Here is a 21,083-nt window from a genome sequence, read left to right on the forward strand (position 1 = left end):
CAAACAGCACCTGTTCCTTTTACTTGATGTCTGTCTGTATCTTTCTATTCACTAACCAGAGCCCAACCAACTGCATGAAATTCTTTTCTTAAAGTGTTGGGTAGTGGGATGCATGAGCAAAGCTTACAAATAACATATATAGATACTTAAAGGGAATATATTGTAACACAAGCCCCAGTTACCTGGCCAGTTTTGCCTTTTCTTCAGTAGGTGTGGCAAAAGCACAGATTGCAAACCACTAAGGCTGGCCATTGTACCCAGAATATCTGGTTATCATCATATTCTGATCATTTTTAAAGGGTCTCTATCATTGGGAAAAGTCATTTTTAACTAAGTACATACTTACGTAGCCTTTAGAAAGGTTATTCCACACCTACCTTTTGTATGTTAATTGCCTCAATAGTTTTTGAATGAGTCTGTTTTTATTTACATGCTAATTAGACTCCAGTGAGCATTGTGTACTGTGTGTACAGCACAGGCTGCTGCTGATAGTGACTCCTCTCCCTGCTCTCACACAGTCATAAGCAGAGAGTGTGCTCGCTGAGACTTCCGGGTGCATGGAGAAGGCTAATTAGCATATGAATAAAAACGGGCTCATTCAAAAACTACTAAATCGACTAACATACAAAAGGTAGGTGTGGACTAGCCTTTCTAATGGCTATGCAAGTATGAGCTTAGTTAAAAATGACTTTTCCCAATGACAGAGCCCCTTTAAAGGGGGTATAAGGTGCAGAAAGGAGAGATGATAACATCCCTCCATTGTTTGTTATTTTATTTTTTTAGTAATTTTTATTTTGCCAACCTTCTACGTTTTCTTAGCACAGCGGTATTCCCAGTCACTTGGCTGTGCTAGAAAATATAGTGAGCCCCATCTGCTTGAATGGGGCCATGTGTCTGCTCTCTGCATGGTGAGTAGCCAGGGAACCTGAGCAGGGTTAGTAAAGATACAGTGTTACACCACTTAATTCTTACAATTGATAAGTGTTACAGAAGTCTGATTCTCACCAAATATTATATGATGGTATATATTAGCAATATGCAGTTATTTTTTAATATATAAGTAATAGTGATATCTATTATCCATGTCGATCAAGGATGGTTATTGGTTATTATAGATTATGGTTATTATATAATAATGAAATGATAAAGTTTATTATTATATTGTATAGGAGGTTCCTAGCACAAATATATACCTATAATTAGATTTTAATCTACATATTATCAGAATTCTTAATTTCTCTACCCTTTATACAGCCATTCCATAAAGTGTTGTACTTCTTTCTGCAGCTGTCATTGGTACAGCCCTATGAAAAAGTTTGGGCACCCCTATTAATCTTAATCATTTTTAGTTCTAAATATTTTGGTGTTTGCAACAGCCATTTCAGTTTGATATATCTAATAACTGATGGACACAGTAATATTTCAGGATTGAAATGAGGTTTATTGTACTAACAGAAAATGTGCAATATGCATTAAACCAAAATTTGACCGGTGCAAAAGTATGGGCACCTCAACAGAAAAGTGACATTAATATTTAGTAGATCCTCCCTTTGCAAAGATAACAGCCTCTAGTCTCTTCCTGGAGCTTTTAATCAGTTCCTGGATCCTGGATGAAGGTATTTTGGACCATTCCTCTTTACAAAACAATTCAAGTTCAGTTAAGTTTGATGGTCGCCGAGCATGGACAGCCCGCATCAAATCATCCCACAGATGTTCAATGATATTCAGGTCTGGGGACTGGGATGGCCATTCCAGAACATTGTAATTGTTCCTCTGCATGAATGCCTGAGGATTTGGAGCGGTGTTTTGGATCATTGTCTTGCTGAAATATTCATCCCCGGCGTAACTTCAACTTCGTCACTGATTCTTGAACATTATTCTCAAGAATCTGCTGATACTGAGTGGAATCCATGCGACCCTCAACTTTAACAAGATTCCCGGTGCCGGCATTGGCCACACAGCCCCAAAGCATGATGGAACCTCCACCAAATTTTACAGTGGGTAGCAAGTGTTTTTCTTGGAATGCTGTTTTTTTTGGACGCCATGCATAACGCCTTTTTGTATGACAAAACAACTCAATCTTTGTTTCATCAGTCCACAGGACCTTCTTTCAAAATGTGGCATGCTTGCAGAAACGGCTTCTTTCTCATCACTCTCCCATACAGCTTCTCCTTGTGCAAAGTGCGCTGTATTGTTGACCGATGCACAGTGACACCATCTGCAGCAAGATGATGCTGCAGCTCTTTGGAGGTGGTCTGTGGATTGTCCTTGACTGTTCTCACCATTCTTCTTCTCTGCCTTTCTGATATTTTTCTTGGCCTGCCACTTCTGGGCTTAACAAGAACTGTCCCTGTGGTCTTCCATTTCCTTACTATGTTCCTCACAGTGGAAACTGACAGGTTAAATCTCTGAGACAACTTTTTGTATCCTTCCCCTGAACAACTATGTTGAACAATCTTTGTTTTCAGATCATTTGAGAGCGGGCTGTCCATGCTCGGCGACCATCAAACTTAACTGAACTTGAATTGTTTTGTAAAGAGGAATGGTCCAAAATACCTTCATCCAGGATCCAGGAACTGATTAAAAGCTACAGGAAGCGACTAGAGGCAAAAGGAGGATCTACTAAATATTAATGTCACTTTTCTGTTGAGGTGCCCATACTTTTGCACCAGTCAAATTTTGGTTTAATGCATATTGCACATTTTCTGCTAGTACAATAAACCTCATTTCAATCCTGAAATATTACTGTGTCCATCAGTTATTAGATATATCAAACTGCAATGGCTGCTGCAAACACCAAAATATTTAGAACTAAAAATGATTAAGATTAATAGGGGTGCCCAAACTTTTTCATAGGACTGTATAGGGATTTATACTTCTATTAACTGGAGTCTCACCAGCATATTGACTTAAATAACCTGAATTAAATAGTGTTTTCCCCTTGTGAGTTGGTACCTTCACTGCTATCACTATTTTTTGTCAATATGCAAATGATCTGTTTGGAGCAATGGGGGCAATGCTCCAGAATTAGTAAGTGGTAACACCATCATTGCGCCAAAAAGCACTTTTACATATTGACTAAAAACGACGATATCACAGCAATTGAGGCACTGTTTCACAAGGGCTGTAGGGTTGGGGTGATGTTCTGCGTTCAAGTGCTAGGCTCCCTTTTAAAGGGTGTGTGCCACTTAGGAGAATGGAAGCTCCTCAACTTCCCTGACTGTTCCATCTGAATGGAGTGTTTGTGTACATATAGGACCAGCACTCCATTCACTTACACACATTACTGCTATTTTTATATGCAGCCTTCAGGAATCTTTCAGGTCTCCATTCTCCTGGGCACTGCTCTTCCCAGCAGATCTGTCACCTGTGGTCAGAGATTATTAGTGGCATAATCCCTTTAAAGGGGCTCTATCACTGGGAAAAGTCATTTTTAGCTAATCACATCCTTGCATAACCTTTAGAAATGCTATTCTACACTTACCTTTAGTATGTAGATTGCCTCAGTGGTTTCTGAATAAGTCTGTTTATATTCATATGCTAATGGGCTTCCAGCCAGCACAGGAAGTTCCCAGTAGCACTCATCTCTCTTATCTCCTATGTGTGTGAAGCAAACAGGAAGTTGAGTCATCAGCCTGTGCATAGGAAACAATAGCAAAGAGGTGCACAATGCATTGTGTACCAGTCTAATTAGCATATGAATAAAAATGGACTTATTCAGAAACCACTGAGGCAATCTACATACTAAAGGAAAGTGTGGAATAGACTTTCTAAAGGCTATGCAAAGATGTGATTAGTTAAAAATAACTTTTCCCAATAATAAAGCCCCTTTAATGTTTTCAGAAGGGTTTTCTTGGTATTCCTTTTCCCATAAAGCATGGTTGGGTCTCTTTGGTGTCTGTATCAATGGGAGGCCTATTGGTTGGATTTCCACACGTCATAATAATTATGAACAAAGCTACTGACACTGTACTGAGCTATAACAAAATATGAAGAATCTAAAATGATCTACACTATATAAATGATATATAATCTATATGTATTTCCAGCTCATTTTAATCACATCATCTGTGGACATAAATAAATAATTAAAATGCAGAATAAACATGCAATATTGTGATGTTAATCATTAAATCAAATGTAATTCTATAAGTCAAATGTAGTAATAAGAAATCATCACCCATTGCTAGAGAAGTAATGGTCTTAGCTTAATTGTAAGACAAAAAGTGCATTGCATAGGACTAGGTGATCTGCTGTTTGCTAATGTAGCCACAGGATGGCAGCAAACTACATCTTATCACATTTCCATCTGATATTTGCAGAGTGCTGATCATAGAACTGAATGTAAATAACAATTTGTATTATACTTTATCTGATCACTTTACTATATTTATAAAATCGGACTAAATATATTTAGGCATTCTAAGGTGTAGAATTACCATCAAATATGCATCGATCTATATACAAAAAATAATTGCATTACTTATCTAGTGTTTATTCTCAGTTTTGATAGACACACTTGTAAAATATATAATTTAGTATACTCTGATTTTTTTTTTTATACATAAGATATATTATCCAATTTATTTTGTGAAAATGAAGTGTCCCTATATGAGCAGGTTGGACTATGCAAGCACTAAACTAACAGACTACTGGAACATGTAAAATCAGGTGCTAAGAGGCCAGCAGGTTCTGTTTGCAGTCTTATGGAGGACAATGTGACTAGGAGCCAAAGGTGAAATGCCTATTCCAGACTATTTACAAATTAATAGCAAGAAGGGACACGGTGAGCTAAATGAAAAGACCGGCAGTCAGAGCAGTTTTAGTTTGTGTGCTTTACCAACTTTGGGTATTGCAATATTAAGAGAAACTGATATTTGATGCAAAATCTACAGTATGTCCTAAATGTTGAAATCTCACCTGTCACCCAAGGCCCACTTGCCTCATCAGTGGCCAGAATGCCAGTGACCCCACTATCATGTGTGAGGTCCACCAAAGCGGGGCCCTGGGCAAGTTTATAAGGCATACCCAAGTGGTGGAAATACTGCCATAGCAGATGCTATGGGGCCCATGACCATAGGGGGCCAGGTGGGCCTCTGCTGCTCCTTTTTTTTTTTTTTTTAATAGGCCATTAGCTGCTTACTTACCGCTTCCCCTTCAGCCTTCCAGGGGGCCCTATGTCTCACATCGCTACCACTGAACAGAGTCAGGACTTCCATGAATTCAATAACAGGGACATGATATGGAATACACGGGGATCAGTAAGTACGGTATTTGGCTCCCCTGCTGGACCTAAATGATGTAGAGGCTGGAGCAGATGTGAATCTAGCTGAGGAGTTTTCAATTCATTTTAAAATTACAGTTTTTATCTGGCCTTAATGATTTACATATATAGCAGGAATCTTAGGCAATGTAATGATGATCATCCTGACAAAAGTAATGCAAAACTGCAGTAAATACTAACAGCATAGCAAAGCAAATATATATGAAATTCTGGTTTGGATACCATAGGGAATCTATATTACTATACATACACACACAAGACAGAACATGTGTATACACACACAGAGACACAAAAGAACATGTGTATGCACACAGACACACACAGAACATGTACACACACATACACAGAGAAAACACAGCACATACCTTGAGCCGAGTCAAGAATTGCTTATACTAGGCTGCAGCAGCCCATTACGATCGATCATCTCCTGTAGTGCAAGACTCCATGCGGAGGGAGCTGTGAGTCTACACACAGACATTTGGTAAGTAAGTGGGGGGAGAGAGACAATGGGCCTCCAGCAAGGTGCTGAAATCAGCAACTGCCCTGCCTGCAGTACATGAATATAGCGGATAAGGTGAATAAGTCATGGCCTTTTCCTGGCCCCTGACACCTTTGTTAGGGGGTGTGCCACCGCTGGCTGTGGCTTCTACTTTAGTCCCCAGTCTTGATGGTGAGACAAGGCCACAGGTAGGCTGCCCTCTTCCTGTGCCTCTAGATTCCTCCTAGGCCTTCCTATTGGCCATGGGGCAGTGCTAGGAAGATCTCCTTTGCTCTTAGTAACCCCTGAAAGTGGGAAACTCCAGGGGAAGACCTTGGTTCAGCTTAGAAAACCTTTTCTTTTTCTTCCTGTCTTTTAACAGCACCTTTTTAGGCGCTGTTGCTCTCCTCATCTTATCGTCTTTTCTTCGGCACCCCAAGCACCCCACACAAGCATTCCCTTCACTGCCTGGGTCTATTTGTTTCCCACTGACCCCTTCCGTCTTTCAGACGCCTTGTTTGTTTTCCCTGAGGGCTTGGCTGCTACCAAGACTTCCATTTCCAGATGGATTCAGTCTGCGATCAGGGAGGCCTATCGGCTCAAGAATATTCCGCTGCCTCTGTGAGAATGCTTATTCCACGATCTGTCAGAGCCTCTTGGGCTGTTCAGCATCAGGCTTCCGCCGCCCAGGTCTGCAAGGCTGCCACCTGGGCCCCTGTCCACACTTTCACCAAATTTTATCACATAAATTCTGTGGCTTCTGCCGTTGCCAGTACCATGCTGTTCTGTAAGTGGTTGTGCGCTAGGTTGCTCGCTTGGCCGTGTACTTCCCACCCTCTGTGACTACTTTAGGATATTCCATGGTGCTGTGTCTGCCAATGAAATGAGCAAGAAAAATAGTTTTTTGTACTCATCGTAAAAGCCCTTTCTTGTTGTGTTCATTGGGATTTCTAGGTTCTTGTTGTTTCTGTCGTTTTCAGGTTCAGGACATGTTGGTGATATTGGTTCCATGTTCTTTTTTGTTTCTTTGGGTCTCTCTCCTGCTGCTGCAGTACATACTGGTTAGCACAGTGTCTGTGGAGAGGGTATAGCCTAGAGGCAGAGCCGACATCTTATGTTATTCCTAGTTTCGGCCTCCTAGTGGCCAGGTCTATAACCATGGTGCTGACCCCTCCAATGAATACAATGAGAAAAACATTTTGCATTGAGTATAAAAAGTCATTTTTTTTTCCAATGCAAGCAATTTAAATAACAGGTAAGCAGGAGTATGATACTCAAACTGTCTGCTCACCTTGGCACTACATACAGAATACATTTACATATACTTCTACCTTGCATTGTTTGTAATACATTTGTGTAATTCACATTTCATAAATTTATTAGGTCTCTTACTTAGAGAGATGCAATGGCAGTTCCATTATGGCCATTGCCATATGACAGCCGATGAGGCTGCTGCTTTTTTTTGTTTTACTTCATTTCCCCTGAAGAACCAGCGGTATTAAGCTGGGGAAACGCGTAGAGTAGGAGAATAGCAGTATGATGAGAGAGCCTGCAATATGACCTAGAATCAACTAATCTAATAGCGCAGGATGGGGGAATCTGCTGTTAGGGTTGAATGCATCTCATGAAACCCTCTTTTGACAGCGTGTTGTGTTATGATATCTGCCGCGACATCTGAGTGGGTTGAATCTCTATAGCGATAAGCAGCATCAGTATCTGAATGGGATGCTAATGAGGGCTATCCTACATTTATCTATAGGGAGAGGCCCAAATAAGTTTTAGCATCTAGGTCCTTTGGAGACGCTATCCCATTTTTGCTATAACTATAGGAGAGGGTTTGTAGATTTGACTCTAAATGAGGGCAGCTTCAATGTGAGAGATGCTCATTCCTTGTCGGTGGGGGTTTTGAGATTGATAGATGAACCAATTTTTTCCTATCATTCCCTTTAACTGTTATCCTCATTAGTTGGCTGCAAACACAATCTGCTGCAAATTTAGCTAGTAGGACAAATAATGTGCTCTAGGCAGGCATCTCACAAGTGTTTTACCCTTATTCTTTGTTTTGTCCGCTGTATGCTTTTATAAGGACACATCTTCTCATTCAAAGAGTTTTCTGTATTTTCATGACTATGAAAATTGTATATTTACACTGAAGGCATCAAAACTATGAAGTAACACATGTGGAATTATATACTTAACAAAAAAGTGTGAAACAACTGAAAATATGTCTTGTATTGTAGGTTCTTCCAAGTAGCCACCTTTTGCTTTGATTCCTGCTTTGCACACTCTTGGCATTCTCTTGATGAGCTTCAAGAGGTAGTCACCAGAAATGGTTTTCACTTCACAGGTGTGCCCTGTCAGATTTAATAAGTGGGATTTCTTACCTTATAAATGGGGTTGGGACCATCAGTTGTGTTGTGCAGAAGTCAGGTGGATACACAGCTTATAGTCCTACTGAATAGACTGTTAGCTGCTTTTTTCTTGCCATAATACAAATTCTAAGTAAAGAAAAATGAGTGGCCATCATTACTTTAAGAAATAAAGGTCAGTCAGTCTGAAAAATTGGGAAACTTTGAAAGTGTCCCCAAGTGCAGTTGCAAAAACCATCAAGTGCTACAAAGAAACTGACTCACATGAGGACCGTTCCAGGCAAAGAAGACCAAGAGTCACCTCTGCTGCGGAAGATAAGTTCATCCGAGTCACCAGCCTCAGAAATCACAGGTTAACAGCAGCTCAGATTAGAGACCAGGTCAATGCCACACAGAGTTCTAGCAGCAGACACATCTCTACAACAACTGTTAAGAGGAAACTTTATGCAGCAGGCCTTCATGGTAAAATAGCTGCTAGAAATCACTGCTAAGGACAGGAAACAAGCAGAAGAGACTTGTTTGGGCTAAAAAATACAAGGAATGGACATTAGACCAGTGGAAATCTGTGGTTAGGTCTCATGAGTCCAGATTTGTCATCAGGACAATGACCCCAAACACACCTCCAGGCTGTGTAAGGGCTATTTGACCAAGAAGGAGAGTTATGGGGTGCTACGCCAGATGACTGATGGTTTGGGGTGAGCTGGACCGCAGAGTGAAGGCAAAAGGGCCAACAAGTGCTAGGCATCTCTGGGAACTCCTTCAAGACTGTTGGAAGACCATTTCAGGTGACTACCTCTTGAAGCTCATCAAGAGAATGCCAAGAGTGTGCAAAGCAGGAATCAAAGCAAAAGGTGGCTACTTTGAGGAACCTAGAATATAAGACATATTTTCAGTTGTTCACACTTTTTGGTTAAGTATATAATTCCACATGTGTTAATTCATAGTTTTGATGCCTTCAGTGTGAATCTACAATTTTCATAGTGATATAAATACAGAAAACTCTTTGAATGAGAGGGTGTGTCCAAACTTTTGGTCTGTACTGTGAGTGAGTGTGTATATATATATATATATATATATATATATATATATATATATATATATACGCACACTATAGGAATAGGTCACTGAAACAGTTCAGACCTTGGTAAACTGGGAAAGTGCGGCTGGAGTACAAGTTGTTTCATTAACCAAAGAGGTCTGTAGAATTCCATTTGGTTTACAGTTCTAGATCTGGTAGACAGGGTTTTAAGGAAGCTGTTGACTGGGCGTATTTCCAAGGTGACAAATTCTGCCCCCCTCCATTTCAGCATATATTTTAAAAACTGGGTTTAATGGAAAAAAATTCTAAATATCAAAACGTAACCTCAGCCTTGTTAGCTGTAAAGTTGTAATACTGAATGTCGTATTGGAGTATGTTAGCACTCAGCAAAGATGAGATCAGCCATAGCTTTAAGTGACATGCACAGTACAATGCAATATAATATGTTATAGCAAGCAGAATACTTGTGACTGTCTTGTATTTTTACTGAAAATTAAAAGGATTTTTTATGTAAATGTTTCCTTTGTTGTTTGTTGAGTGTTGAGCCTTTTTATTACATTTTTTTAGTCAATTTACTTTATAAATTATACTGACTAAAAATGGAGGGGTATATGCCAAGCAACTTGAGAAAGTGGGCCTCCGGTATCACAAAAAAAATACCAAGGGTAAAACTGGATGCTTTAAAACTATGTTTATTGGTGACCTAAAGTGTTGCTGTTGCTTTTTTGATCGAACAGATCCACTATGCTAACCTTTGGGAGTAGAGTAGGGCATTGATAGGTCCGCTAAGCTTAGGTTTGTCATGTTCACACCACTTTACCTCTTGTCAGCTACATTAGTGGAACCAATCTGAGAAAAAGTGCCATTACAACTTTCTAGTGATACTTCGTTTTGTTCTGGTCTTTGAATGAATTCCACTTTTGTTTGTTCTGAGAAAACCACCTTAGGGTAAGGCCCTACGTAGCGTCCCGCAGCAGAAAAAAAGTGCTACAAGAAAAACCGTGGCAGCAACACATCGTGGTTTTTCCTGCAGCGCTTTTCACAGAGGTTTCTTCTACAGAATTTCTGCTTCAGTTATATCTATAGGGAAATTGCCGTATTTTACTGCCCCGTGGGATGGGATTCGCTAGTAGCTAATAAATCTAATACCAATAATTAAAGTCTTATTGATGATTTAGTATTACAAGGTATAAAATATAGATTTTATGCACTTAACCCCTTCCTGACATCCACAGATGTCGGGTCTTTAAAAATGATTCAGCAGAACGGCTGCCATAGCCATCAGGTCTCTGCTGTAATACTACCTCAGAGTGAGGGAGCTAAAGCCTGTGATCATAGTGAACTCTGATCGGGGCATTGCTATTAGTTGTAGACATGTGAAAATACGTCCCCCCGGGGGGGACCAGCCATACATTTGCATTGCAAGATGGCTCTCACATGGCAAGATCACAGAAGCCATGCTGTTACTATGGCAGCTGAAAGCCTTATGAAGGCTGCCAGGCCTGTCATAGGAACATAACTATTGAAGCTTGTCTACAACTGTAATGCAGTTTTTTGAACTTGGAATCAAAAGATTGCAGATTCAAGCACCATAGGGGGGCTAATGATAGATAGATAGATAGATAGATAGATAGATAGATAGATAGATAGATAGATAGATAGATAGAAAATTCACATCACCCTCCCTTTTCCTAGATTTTAAATAAAGGTAAAAAAATCAAGAGGCAAACCGCCATTTTTTTTCTGTTTCACCTCCCATAAAAATTTCAATAAAGAGCAAGCGAAACATCAGAGATTCCCCAAAGTGGTATAACTAAAAAGTAAACTAGGCATTCGCAAAAAAAGAAAAAAAAAAGCCTTATGCATTCTCAGTACACGAAAATATTTTTTTAAAATTACAGGTATCAGAATATAGCAACTCCAAGAATTTTCATTTTTTGAAAAGTTTTGCACTTTTTAAGAGGTTAAATATATACTGTATATATATATATATATATAGAGAGAGAGAGAGAGAGAGAGAGAGAGAGAGAGAGAGAGAGAGAGAGAGAGAGAGAGAGAGAGATAAAGATTTGGTATCTGAGGAATCCTACCCACCAATAGAATTTGCACTGTACAGTGAACACCATAAAACAAAGCTAGCAGGAATGTTGCACAAATGCAGTTTTTCACCAATTCCACTCCTTTTGGATTTTTTTTTCCAGCTTCTCAGTACATTGTACAGAATATTAAATGGAACCATTACAAAGTACAAATGAAAAACAGCTGAAGAGGATAAAGGGGTTTTCCAGCCCCAAATTGATTTTTCATACTTTAGTGACACAGCAATTTTTATTTATTTTTTTTAAAGTTATCTATGCAGGATAGATAGATATTTCTTCTTTTATATGGCTTGAACAGAAATATTAATAATTTACAAAAATGAGCACGTTTTTGTTGCCTAAACTATGTTCATCTATATTTATGATTAAATCTTTTTTTCCTATGTACAGTATACAGTCATTTGTTGCTTATGATTTTCTACATATGGTTTTCCTTAACCATAGAATTTTCTGAGCCCATTATGTCATCAGATCCCTTCCCATTTTCTGTCTGTGTCTCTGTACTGATAGTGCTATATCCTGAGAGCAGTATAATGTAAAGACAGGCAACTTATTTATGAGCTGTACTTCTGTTATGATTGACAATTTTCTTCCTATACTGTACAGTGGAAGACATTTGCCAATCACTGTAGCATATAAGGAAAAGTCCACTGAACTGCATGTTACATCCTTAGGCTCTGTTCCCACGGAGTAACACACCTGCTCATTCTGACACGTAAACACGAGTCAGAGTGAGCGCAGTAAAACAGAATCCCATTGACTTCAATGGGTTTGGTCTTAAGCGCACTACCCATTGAACTCAATGGGAGGCTTTTTTTTTTTTTTTTTTACCTATTGCTTTCAGTATGATACGCGCGTATCACATTGAAAGCAATAGGTAAAAAAAAAAAAAAAAAAAAAGCCTCCCATTGCATTCAATGGGTAGCGCGCGTAAGCCGGCACCCATTGAAGTCAATGGGATCTGTTTTGAAGCGCCTCACCTTGACACGTGTTTATGTGTCAGAATGAGCGGCGCGTTACTCCGTGGGAACGGAGCCTTACACTGCCACAGTAAATGCAGCATAAGTGAAACAAATTTGTGTTCCTTTTCTAGAGAACATGACATGTCTGCTTTACTGAATAACTGTATTTCCCATAATCTAATAGGGAAGCATTGTTTTCTTGTAATTCTGTATTGTGCTGTACCTCTGTTATTCCTACCAGAATTATGAGTACTTGGACGCTATGAGTTAGGGGTGTCCATGCACAATGTCCAGTCTGTGCTAACTGTAGTGACTCACTCCTTTGATGAAGAGATGGTAACACCCAGTTGGTAATTTATTGATATATTTTCAAGGAATTTTATAGAGATATAAGGGAAATTGTCCAGAATTCTTATATAATTTGAAATGCAACTGTTAAGGTTACAGAGCCTCTTTAAAAGGTAAAGTATAAATTAACCACTAGGTTTACAGTAGCTCCATGCCCGAAGAACCGAAGTGACAGACAGACCGCTACAACAGAGATTACACCTTCAGACTGGCAGACCCCATTGACTATAATGGGGTCCACCGAGTGTCTGCTGTTTCAAAACGAATGATTCTCAGCATTTTCTGCAAAATATTCTCCTATGGAAGCTCCAGCTAGATGTGAACCCAGGCTAAGAATTCAGACCCAAAATACACAGCACAGCCCATGGACAATAATTTTATGGTTTCTGAGTAAAAAAAAAAGTAGACCATTTTAACTGACCCTGGATGATCCCTTTAATTGTTGGCTGTTACCTGCATGACCCACTGACAACCTACATGTATATAATTTGGACTGTTAGTTAAATGCAGCCTGCTGCAGGTCTTGTTCATGCGAATGTCTCAGTAAACCTATATTTTGTACTCTGGGTAAAGCCACAAGGTACAGGAGTAGGATCATATTCAGGCATCAGGAGGCAGGTACATGTTCACAGGTATACATCCCAGGGTGCAGGTACATAGATGGTGCTGACAGAGTCCAGAGAGAAAGCAGCAAACTTTCCATAGCAGCAAAAAAACATGCAACATGGACTCAAATCTCACATTGGTGAGCAAAGTGGAAAAAACGTGCCCTTTCCTTCATTTGCCTTCAGCATCAGATACCCTTGTATAATATAAGCATGGAATGATTACTTGACCATAATTCCTTCTTGATGTAGTATCATTTTGACGGCTTTTCTGTACTTGAAACCCTAACTTTGGAGTTTTTTTTTTTTTGTTTAGGTTTATGTTCTCCAGACTTGCATGCATTCCTCCACTTTTATTTTATTTTTTGTTGTATGTTTCATTTTCCTTTGCAGATAAACTTGAGGAGTGCAGGCCATCCTCAGTCACAATTCCTGCTTCACAAAGCAAACAATCTGAAGATACATTTGGTTCTGTTCCATTTATTACTGCTTCAGGCAAGTGCATCTGTTTTCTACAATGGCTGAATGCTTAGAACAAATATTATGAGCTCATTCATAAGTAATATAATACATTGGCTTCATTGCTCTTACCTCAAGCTGAAATTTAAGATATCCCTGTTGTTTTCCAACTGTTGACATCTATAATGGAATATGTTTGGGCAAACTAGGTAGCTATGAATCTTTGAGTCCTGAAGGAGTCTTCCCGTATCAACAAGTTATACCTTATCCACAGGATGGGATAACTTGCATATTGATGAAGGTCTGACCTTTATGACCCTTATAAATCGTTAGAATGGCGGTGCTTTGTTCACCTTTCTGAATGGAGCAGTGGACAGACAATGGCGCCTCCGCTCTGTTCATTTCAGTAGGACCTCGGAACTTTGTCTTTACCTGGCAGTCCCATTGAAATGAATAAAGAAAGCTAGTGCATGTCTGTATACTCATTCCCCTTTAAGAATAAGGGCATCATAGTCATGGATACCGGCATGGTGAGGACTGGGCATCATTTTTTTTTTTTGTAATGTTTGGTTGCCCGTCTAGAAAGGTTAATACCAACTTCAAAGTGCCTGCCGTATTTAAAGGCCAGATATGTGACGTCTCTGCATGCTATATTTTGAGTTTGTAGTTTTCCCTGAGCTGATGGGTGGAGACTAGTTGCCATACAATACACACAGAGATTTTGCTCCATAACTGGCCCACTCTCACGTTCTCATCAAAATCTTCAGGAGCATGTAGGATATATGAAAAAAAGTGCTGACCAGTACTCTTATGAATTATGTGCATTGGTTGTGATAGGAAGCACTAGACATGTACAATTTGAGTCATGTGGCTTGCAGTCTGTCTCAAGACAGATAAAGCAGGTATTTTCAGAGTGAATGGGGGAACAGGAAAATGGACTGATAAGAGCAGAAAGACGCATTTCTGTCTGATCAATTATATTAAAAAGTTTATCACGTATGTTATTAATTTATGCAAAGTTTGTGTTGTTTAATAACAGCCATTATTCCACCATAGCTCACTTTCTAGATCAGTTGCAGCAAAATAATGCCTCTTCATAATGCCCAGGATCGCCGAACCGCCAATTCCCAATGTTCAACCCCCTAGATGCCATGGTCAATAGTGACCATGTCATCTAAGGGGTTTTGGAGGGAGACAGCTCCCTCCTGTAGGACTTCGTCCAATACTTTTACTCGGCAACCAGGGGCCTAATAAAGACCCCCCAGAGATGCCCATGTAAAATTCTATTAGGACGTGACAAAGCCAGAAAATGACAGATAGTATAATCCACTGAAAAAACACCATAAAAACCATTTAGGGCTAAAGCCCCACCGGACGATCAGCAGCACTAAAGCGCTGCGGGAAAAATCACGGTTCTTTCCGCAGCGCTTTAAACAGAAAGTTTGTGGAGTTTTCCTCCGCGAACTTTCTGTTACAATTATAACTATGGGAAAGCCGCCGGTGTTTCCGTAGATATAATTGACATGCTGCGATTACCAAAACCATGCCGATTTTGGAAATTGCAGTGTGTTTGCACTGCGGTTTTAAACGCAAAGTGGGCATGGGATTATAGTTTATGGGGTCCGCGGGTTTCCGTAGGTTTTTTAAGCAGATATGGTTTCTGTCCACTGGGTCCACTTGAGGACTGAAACCGAGCACTAGTGTGAACCCATCCTTAATGACATTATAAAACAGATACTGTGCAATGCAAATAGTGGGAAGGGGTCACGGCTTCACACAGTATAATATGATCTCTTAGACTATTAGGACAATGCTGGGCACTGTGCTGCTCACGCAACATATTCTTGATAACCACAGTTATAGGTACTATAGATGTATTGCTTTCAAGTATCTGAGATACCATTGCAGCACTAAATGTCACTATAAAGAATATGCTGTAAGGATGGGGGTAGGGCACCCCGCTTAGTTTGTATCGAGGCCCACAAAACTGTAGTTAAGCCACTGGCCAGGACTGCGGCAGATCAGCTGTACAAAGACCATGCATCTGCAGGTCTCCTGCGCTCCATTGTCCACCACCAGTGTCTGTTCAGTCTCACTGGTCCCCCCATGCAGTGGCCCCTAATAATAATAATAATATTCCTCCCTAATGTCCTACTCACTTTAATGCCCCTCCAAAAAAAGTATTGGTCCCATTACTGCACACATACATTCCAAATGGCCCAAATGAGTGCCCCCACACAATATAATGGCCCCATCACTAGACCAGCAAAGGGGACACTGTATAGATCATATGGAAGTGTAGGCTCATAACTTACCTGTCTACCCTTTGGTCCTACTCTGTCTCTCAGGAAGGAGTGGGAGAGATTGGGGAGCAAACAGGTAAGTACAGGCATATACCTCTTATGGAAAGTGGTAGATCAGGAAGTCTTTTGCAGAACCAGCTGCATCCCACCTTTGATTCTCGCTGAACTCTGTTGCATGTGGATCCTTAAAACAGTCTTGTTTAACCTAGTTTGGGGCAATAACAGGTTATTGCCTGTGTCTACACTGCATTTATATTGTCTCTTTAACCTCCATATTACTATTACTTCTTTTATTTTTAATATTTTTAATATTATAGAAATCTGCAGTTTTAATTTTCCTGTTTTCTTTTTGTTGTGATTTCTTTAATGTTTTGTACTTTTAAAAAAATATAATATGCGAAATAAGAGGAAAAAAAAATCTGAGCTTTAGTATAAAACTTGTAGGAAGAACACATCATTATAGTCAATACGGAGTTAATGATGTCTTTCCATATACTGAACCCCCTCCGCCAACAGTTATTTATTATCATGTGACAAACAACATGATAATAAATACCTCTGCAAACCCATTTATTTTGTCGGCTATTGTAAAAATTCACCACGTAATGCTCAAAATCCTCTGAAAACATAGTCGTCTTAATGATCTTGTGTATTTTATGCTTGACCTACATCAAAGATTTATATTACAAAATATAAACCTCAGAGACATTTTTTAATTTCCAGTCTTTGTGTGTCTTGAAAACGGTAGCATCAATGCCACAAATCTCCAGCAATGTTGAGCAGATGCTTCTCTGCCATTCCTCAAAGAAATTGTGTAGATTTAGGTGAAATGTCTCAGTAATCCTTGAGCCTGACATGTGGCCAATTGCTGTGAAAAGATGGTATCAGTATGTTACCAATTGAGAGAAGACCTAAAGCTTGTTGCACCCACCCCCCAGATGACGATGCAGCAGAAGGCATGTAATTACTGGTTGCGAGGCATTAATCAGATTTAATCGGATGTTGGGAAAAAGAACATCAGAACATAACATTTCCTTGAAGATTGGGATGATCTTGTATGATTAAAGATGTTCCCCTGACTGCAGCTAGAGGGATGAGCAATTGTCCTTGAAAGGCTACAGACGTGATTATAAGTGGAGAAATTTAAGCCCTCCGTTGGCAGCAGATGTTGAGTCTGAATTGTTTTCACTTATATTTCATCATGATTTTTAGTCGTACATATGAACTTGCGGAAGACATTTGCTACTTGAACGATAGTAATTTATGGGAAAAAAGTTGCTAAATTTAAAGAGGACCTTACACCACATTGACCAACTCCAGTTCTTCTCATTGGTTAATAGCTGCTCCACTGATTCTGGCATAGTTGGAATTTTTCCTCTAACCCCCAGTGTTCCTGAGTTATTAACACTGTTATTTGTGGTTACTGATATGCTATTTAGGCTTTATACTGTCAGGAGGGCGGTGTCAGGCAGGAGCAGACAAGGGGTGTGACTCTGAGCGCCAGCACTGGCTGCCTCTGATTGGAGCTTTGAGTCATACCCCCTCCTCCCTGCCTGACACTGCCCTTCTGACATTACAATAGCCCATCCGGCACCAAAGCAAACTGCACTGGGAAACAGTGGGGGCTAGAGAAAAAATGCCAACTGCGCTGGAATCAGTGTAGCTGTGCCAATTAACAGATGCCAAGGACTTGAACTTGTGAAGGTGGTGAGAGCCTTTCCTTGTCAGAAGATGTTGACTCTAGTTTTCATTTATATTTCATCGTATTTTTTTCAGTTGCACACATGAAATCAAGGATGTCATTTGCTACTTGAACTACAATGATTTGTAAAAAAAAAACAAAAAAAACCCACCCCACAATACTCTTATTTTAGCCCTTTGTCAAACATAGATGTTAAAAAGTACTAGTGCTAGTGCTGCTCGTGGTATTTGCAAATCCTGTTATTTATGAAAATCAGAAGAGAAACTTCAAGAACAGTTCAGAAACCCTGACCATTTTTTATGGACTGAAAATGGAATATGGTAGCAGTTCACCCCTTGCCGACGCAGCCCAAAAGTTAACAACAAGGCCTAATTTTTCAAATCTGACAAGTGTCTCCTTATGTGGTAATAAATTTGAGACGCTTTAAATTATCAAAGTGATTGAGATTATTTTTTCGTGACACGTTGTACTTCGTGTCAGTGGTAAATTTTGTCATTGATTATGAAAGCGGGCTCCCCGAACAAAATACTGAATGAAGATGTGAACCAGGCCTTACCCGTTACAATGCTCATTGAAGACATTCTTTAAGTCTGTTCTAAAATACCTGGAATAAGTAGTGTTCGTTGCTTTCTACAAATATAGTTGCATATTATTTGTGCGTCATATCCTTTCTAAATATTTTTTTATTTTATTATAGGTTCACTTGGAAAGATACCTGACATTTTAGCAGGTGTGGAAGATATTTCCAAGATATCAGCCACAAATGGAAAACAAAATGTGTCCCTCAAAGATCAAAAGCAACAGCAAAATGTCCAGGTAAAGTCTTCTCAAAGGGCATCTAGAGAGGGTGCAGACTCTGAAAGCGACTTTGAGTCAGACCCTCCTTCACCTAAGAGCAGCGAAGATGATGATCCTGAAGATGAAGAAACTTTACAGGGGGACCAAGGCATTTTCCATGAAGACAATGATACTGAACCAGAAATCATTGGACAGAGGCCTTTGTTAATGGATTCAGATGAAGAAGAGGAGGAAGAAAAGCACAGTTCAGATTCAGATTATGAACGCACAAAAAATAAGAATTCTAAAGTGAAGTTAAATAAACCAGTGTGTGCCATAGAGAGCCAACATAGGGATAATATCACTAAAGGACTTCGGAAAGAAAACCTGAAACAGCCCTCTAATCCACAACTGGATGCATTTGGGGCTATACCATTTTATTGTCTTAATACACAAAAAGTTCCAGAAGAACAATGCATAAAGGAAGCAGCCCCGATCATGATGGATGGAAAAAGGAAGGATGAGTTTGATGTATTCTCTCAAGCGCCTTTTAGTCGAAAATTAGACATGCAAGATTGCCAGGTCACGTCTCCAGTTTCACCAGGTAATGTGGATGTCTTTGGTTGCTCACCCTTTCAGCCTCTTCCAATGCAAGAAGGAAACATTTCTAGTGGGGAGGACATTTTTGGTTTAGTGCCATTTGAAGAAATCACTGGAAACCAGACCCAGCAAAAAGTAAAGCAACAACGCAGTCTGCAAAAAATATCCTCTCGCCAGAGACGCACAAAACAGGAGCCAGCAAACAACAATGGAAAGCGTCACCACGGCACTCCATCAAGCACAAAAAAGACAGCCAAACCTAATTACCGCACTCCGGAAAAAGTCCGCCGGCACAAAAAAGGAGCAAGACGCGACTCACAGAGCAGCAATGAATTTCTTACTATATCCGACTCAAAGGAAAACATTAGCATTTCCCTTAATGATGTTAAAGATCGTAACAATATTTTACAAACGGATGAAAGCATGGTGGACCCTTTTGGTGCCAAACCCTTCCATCCTCAAGATCTGAGGCAACCTCAACATCATGGATTTGGAGATAACCGTGCAGATCATCACCCAGCAGCAGCTAGCAGGCCAAGGCAGAGTTCATTGCATGGAGCGTACCTTAGCAGCGATAATGCCAAAATGGATGACTTTGGTGCCGTGCCTTTCACTGAACTTGTGTTACAAAGTGTAACACAACAAAGCCAGCAGTCTCCATCACAACCATTGGATTTAGATCCATTTGGTGCAGCCCCTTTTCCTTCTAAGCAGTAGATGACAATTTTTATGAGACTTATTTATAATGTTATATGCCACTTCTTTTTTTAAATCTAACTATACAAATGTCTTGAGTAACATAAAAGCATTATCTTAATATTTAGCACATTTTTAACACCCAGACAATGTCTGGAAACATTTAGATTTTTATTGTTGTTTTTATTTTAAATACTATGACAAAAATATGATAGCTTTAATATATGTCTCACAAGAGAACACATTCCTCCTTGTTACTTGCAATTCTGATGTAGTGTAATTATTAGTTGGCAGGACATACAGAATACAAAACCATATTCAGAACCTGATTTTTTTCTTTTTTTAAAACACTATTCATTTATAGTAGTTTTTGTGTTTATCACTAAATGGAGGAAACATCCTAATAGACTGTGAAGGCTGAGTTGCCCTTAGGCTTTTTCAGTACATGACATGTAAAATCTACAAAAGGGGCTGTCCATTATTAGAAGTAAGATGTCAATACCAGACCAGCCCTTTGATAATAGTGGTGCTTTTTCAAGAATCAAAGACAGAACGTTTAAAGGGAATCAGTCAGCAGGAAAAGTGGTATCAGACTAATGACAATACCTTTTAGGGTGGCTTTTCAAAGACATCTTTCTTATACTGCAATGCAACTTCATTTAAAGTGGACCTTTCATATCCTCGGGCACGCGCAGTACTGCTAGAAAGCCGACAGTGCTCTGAGTTCAGCTCACTGTTGGCTTTCCCGGGACTGGACATATCAATGCAGTTACCGATAGTTCTTGACTGTCAGAAGGGCGTACCTGACAGTCTAGCCGGGCTGTTAGGAATGCCCCTCCTGACAGTACTTGTCCATAGCTCTGTACTGTCAGAGGGGCTGTTCCTTACCAAGCAGCCATGACGCTGAGCAGTGAAGAACACTACTCCTGCCTCCTGACAGTACTCATCCATAGACTAGTACTAGGGGAAGTGTTCCTAACCGCTCAGTGTCATCGCTGGGTGGTAAGGAACGCCCCCTCTGACAGTGCAGAGCTATGGACAAGTACTGTCAGGAGGAATGTTCCTCACAGTCCGGCTACACTGTCAGGAATGCCCTTCTGACAGTCAAGAGTTATAGGTAATTGCACCAATATCTCTTGCCTCGGGGCACATAACAAGAAAGCTGACAGAAGGCTGAATTCAGCGCACTGCTGGCTTTCTAGCCGTATATAAAACAGCATGTGCCCGGGGATATTCTTTTGCAAATTAGCTGAAAATGGCTTTAGGGGCATTTCTTTTCCTGCTGGGGATATCCTCTCTGCTCTAGTTAACCAGCCCTGGCAGGAGAAGAAAAGCCCCTAAAGCCCTTTTCAGCTACTTTGC

The 21,083-nt window shown here is 40.0% G+C and overlaps 1 protein-coding gene across 1 annotated transcript in view; it reads left to right on the forward strand.

The window, feature by feature from the left end:
• Window positions 1-19,855, forward strand: part of BMP2K (BMP2 inducible kinase) — a 153,580-nt gene extending 133,725 nt beyond the window's left edge. The window contains exons 15-16 of the mRNA XM_075284144.1: window positions 13,578-13,679; window positions 18,346-19,855. Of these exons, the coding sequence (XP_075140245.1) occupies window positions 13,578-13,679; window positions 18,346-19,742 (1,499 nt within the window). The 3' untranslated portion in view covers window positions 19,743-19,855. The remainder of the gene's footprint in view (window positions 1-13,577; window positions 13,680-18,345) is intronic.
• Window positions 19,856-21,083: the final 1,228 nt, after the last annotated feature.

Source organism: Leptodactylus fuscus, chromosome 1 (genome assembly GCF_031893055.1).
Source record: "Leptodactylus fuscus isolate aLepFus1 chromosome 1, aLepFus1.hap2, whole genome shotgun sequence".
In the NCBI taxonomy this organism is placed as follows: domain Eukaryota; kingdom Metazoa; phylum Chordata; class Amphibia; order Anura; family Leptodactylidae; genus Leptodactylus; species Leptodactylus fuscus.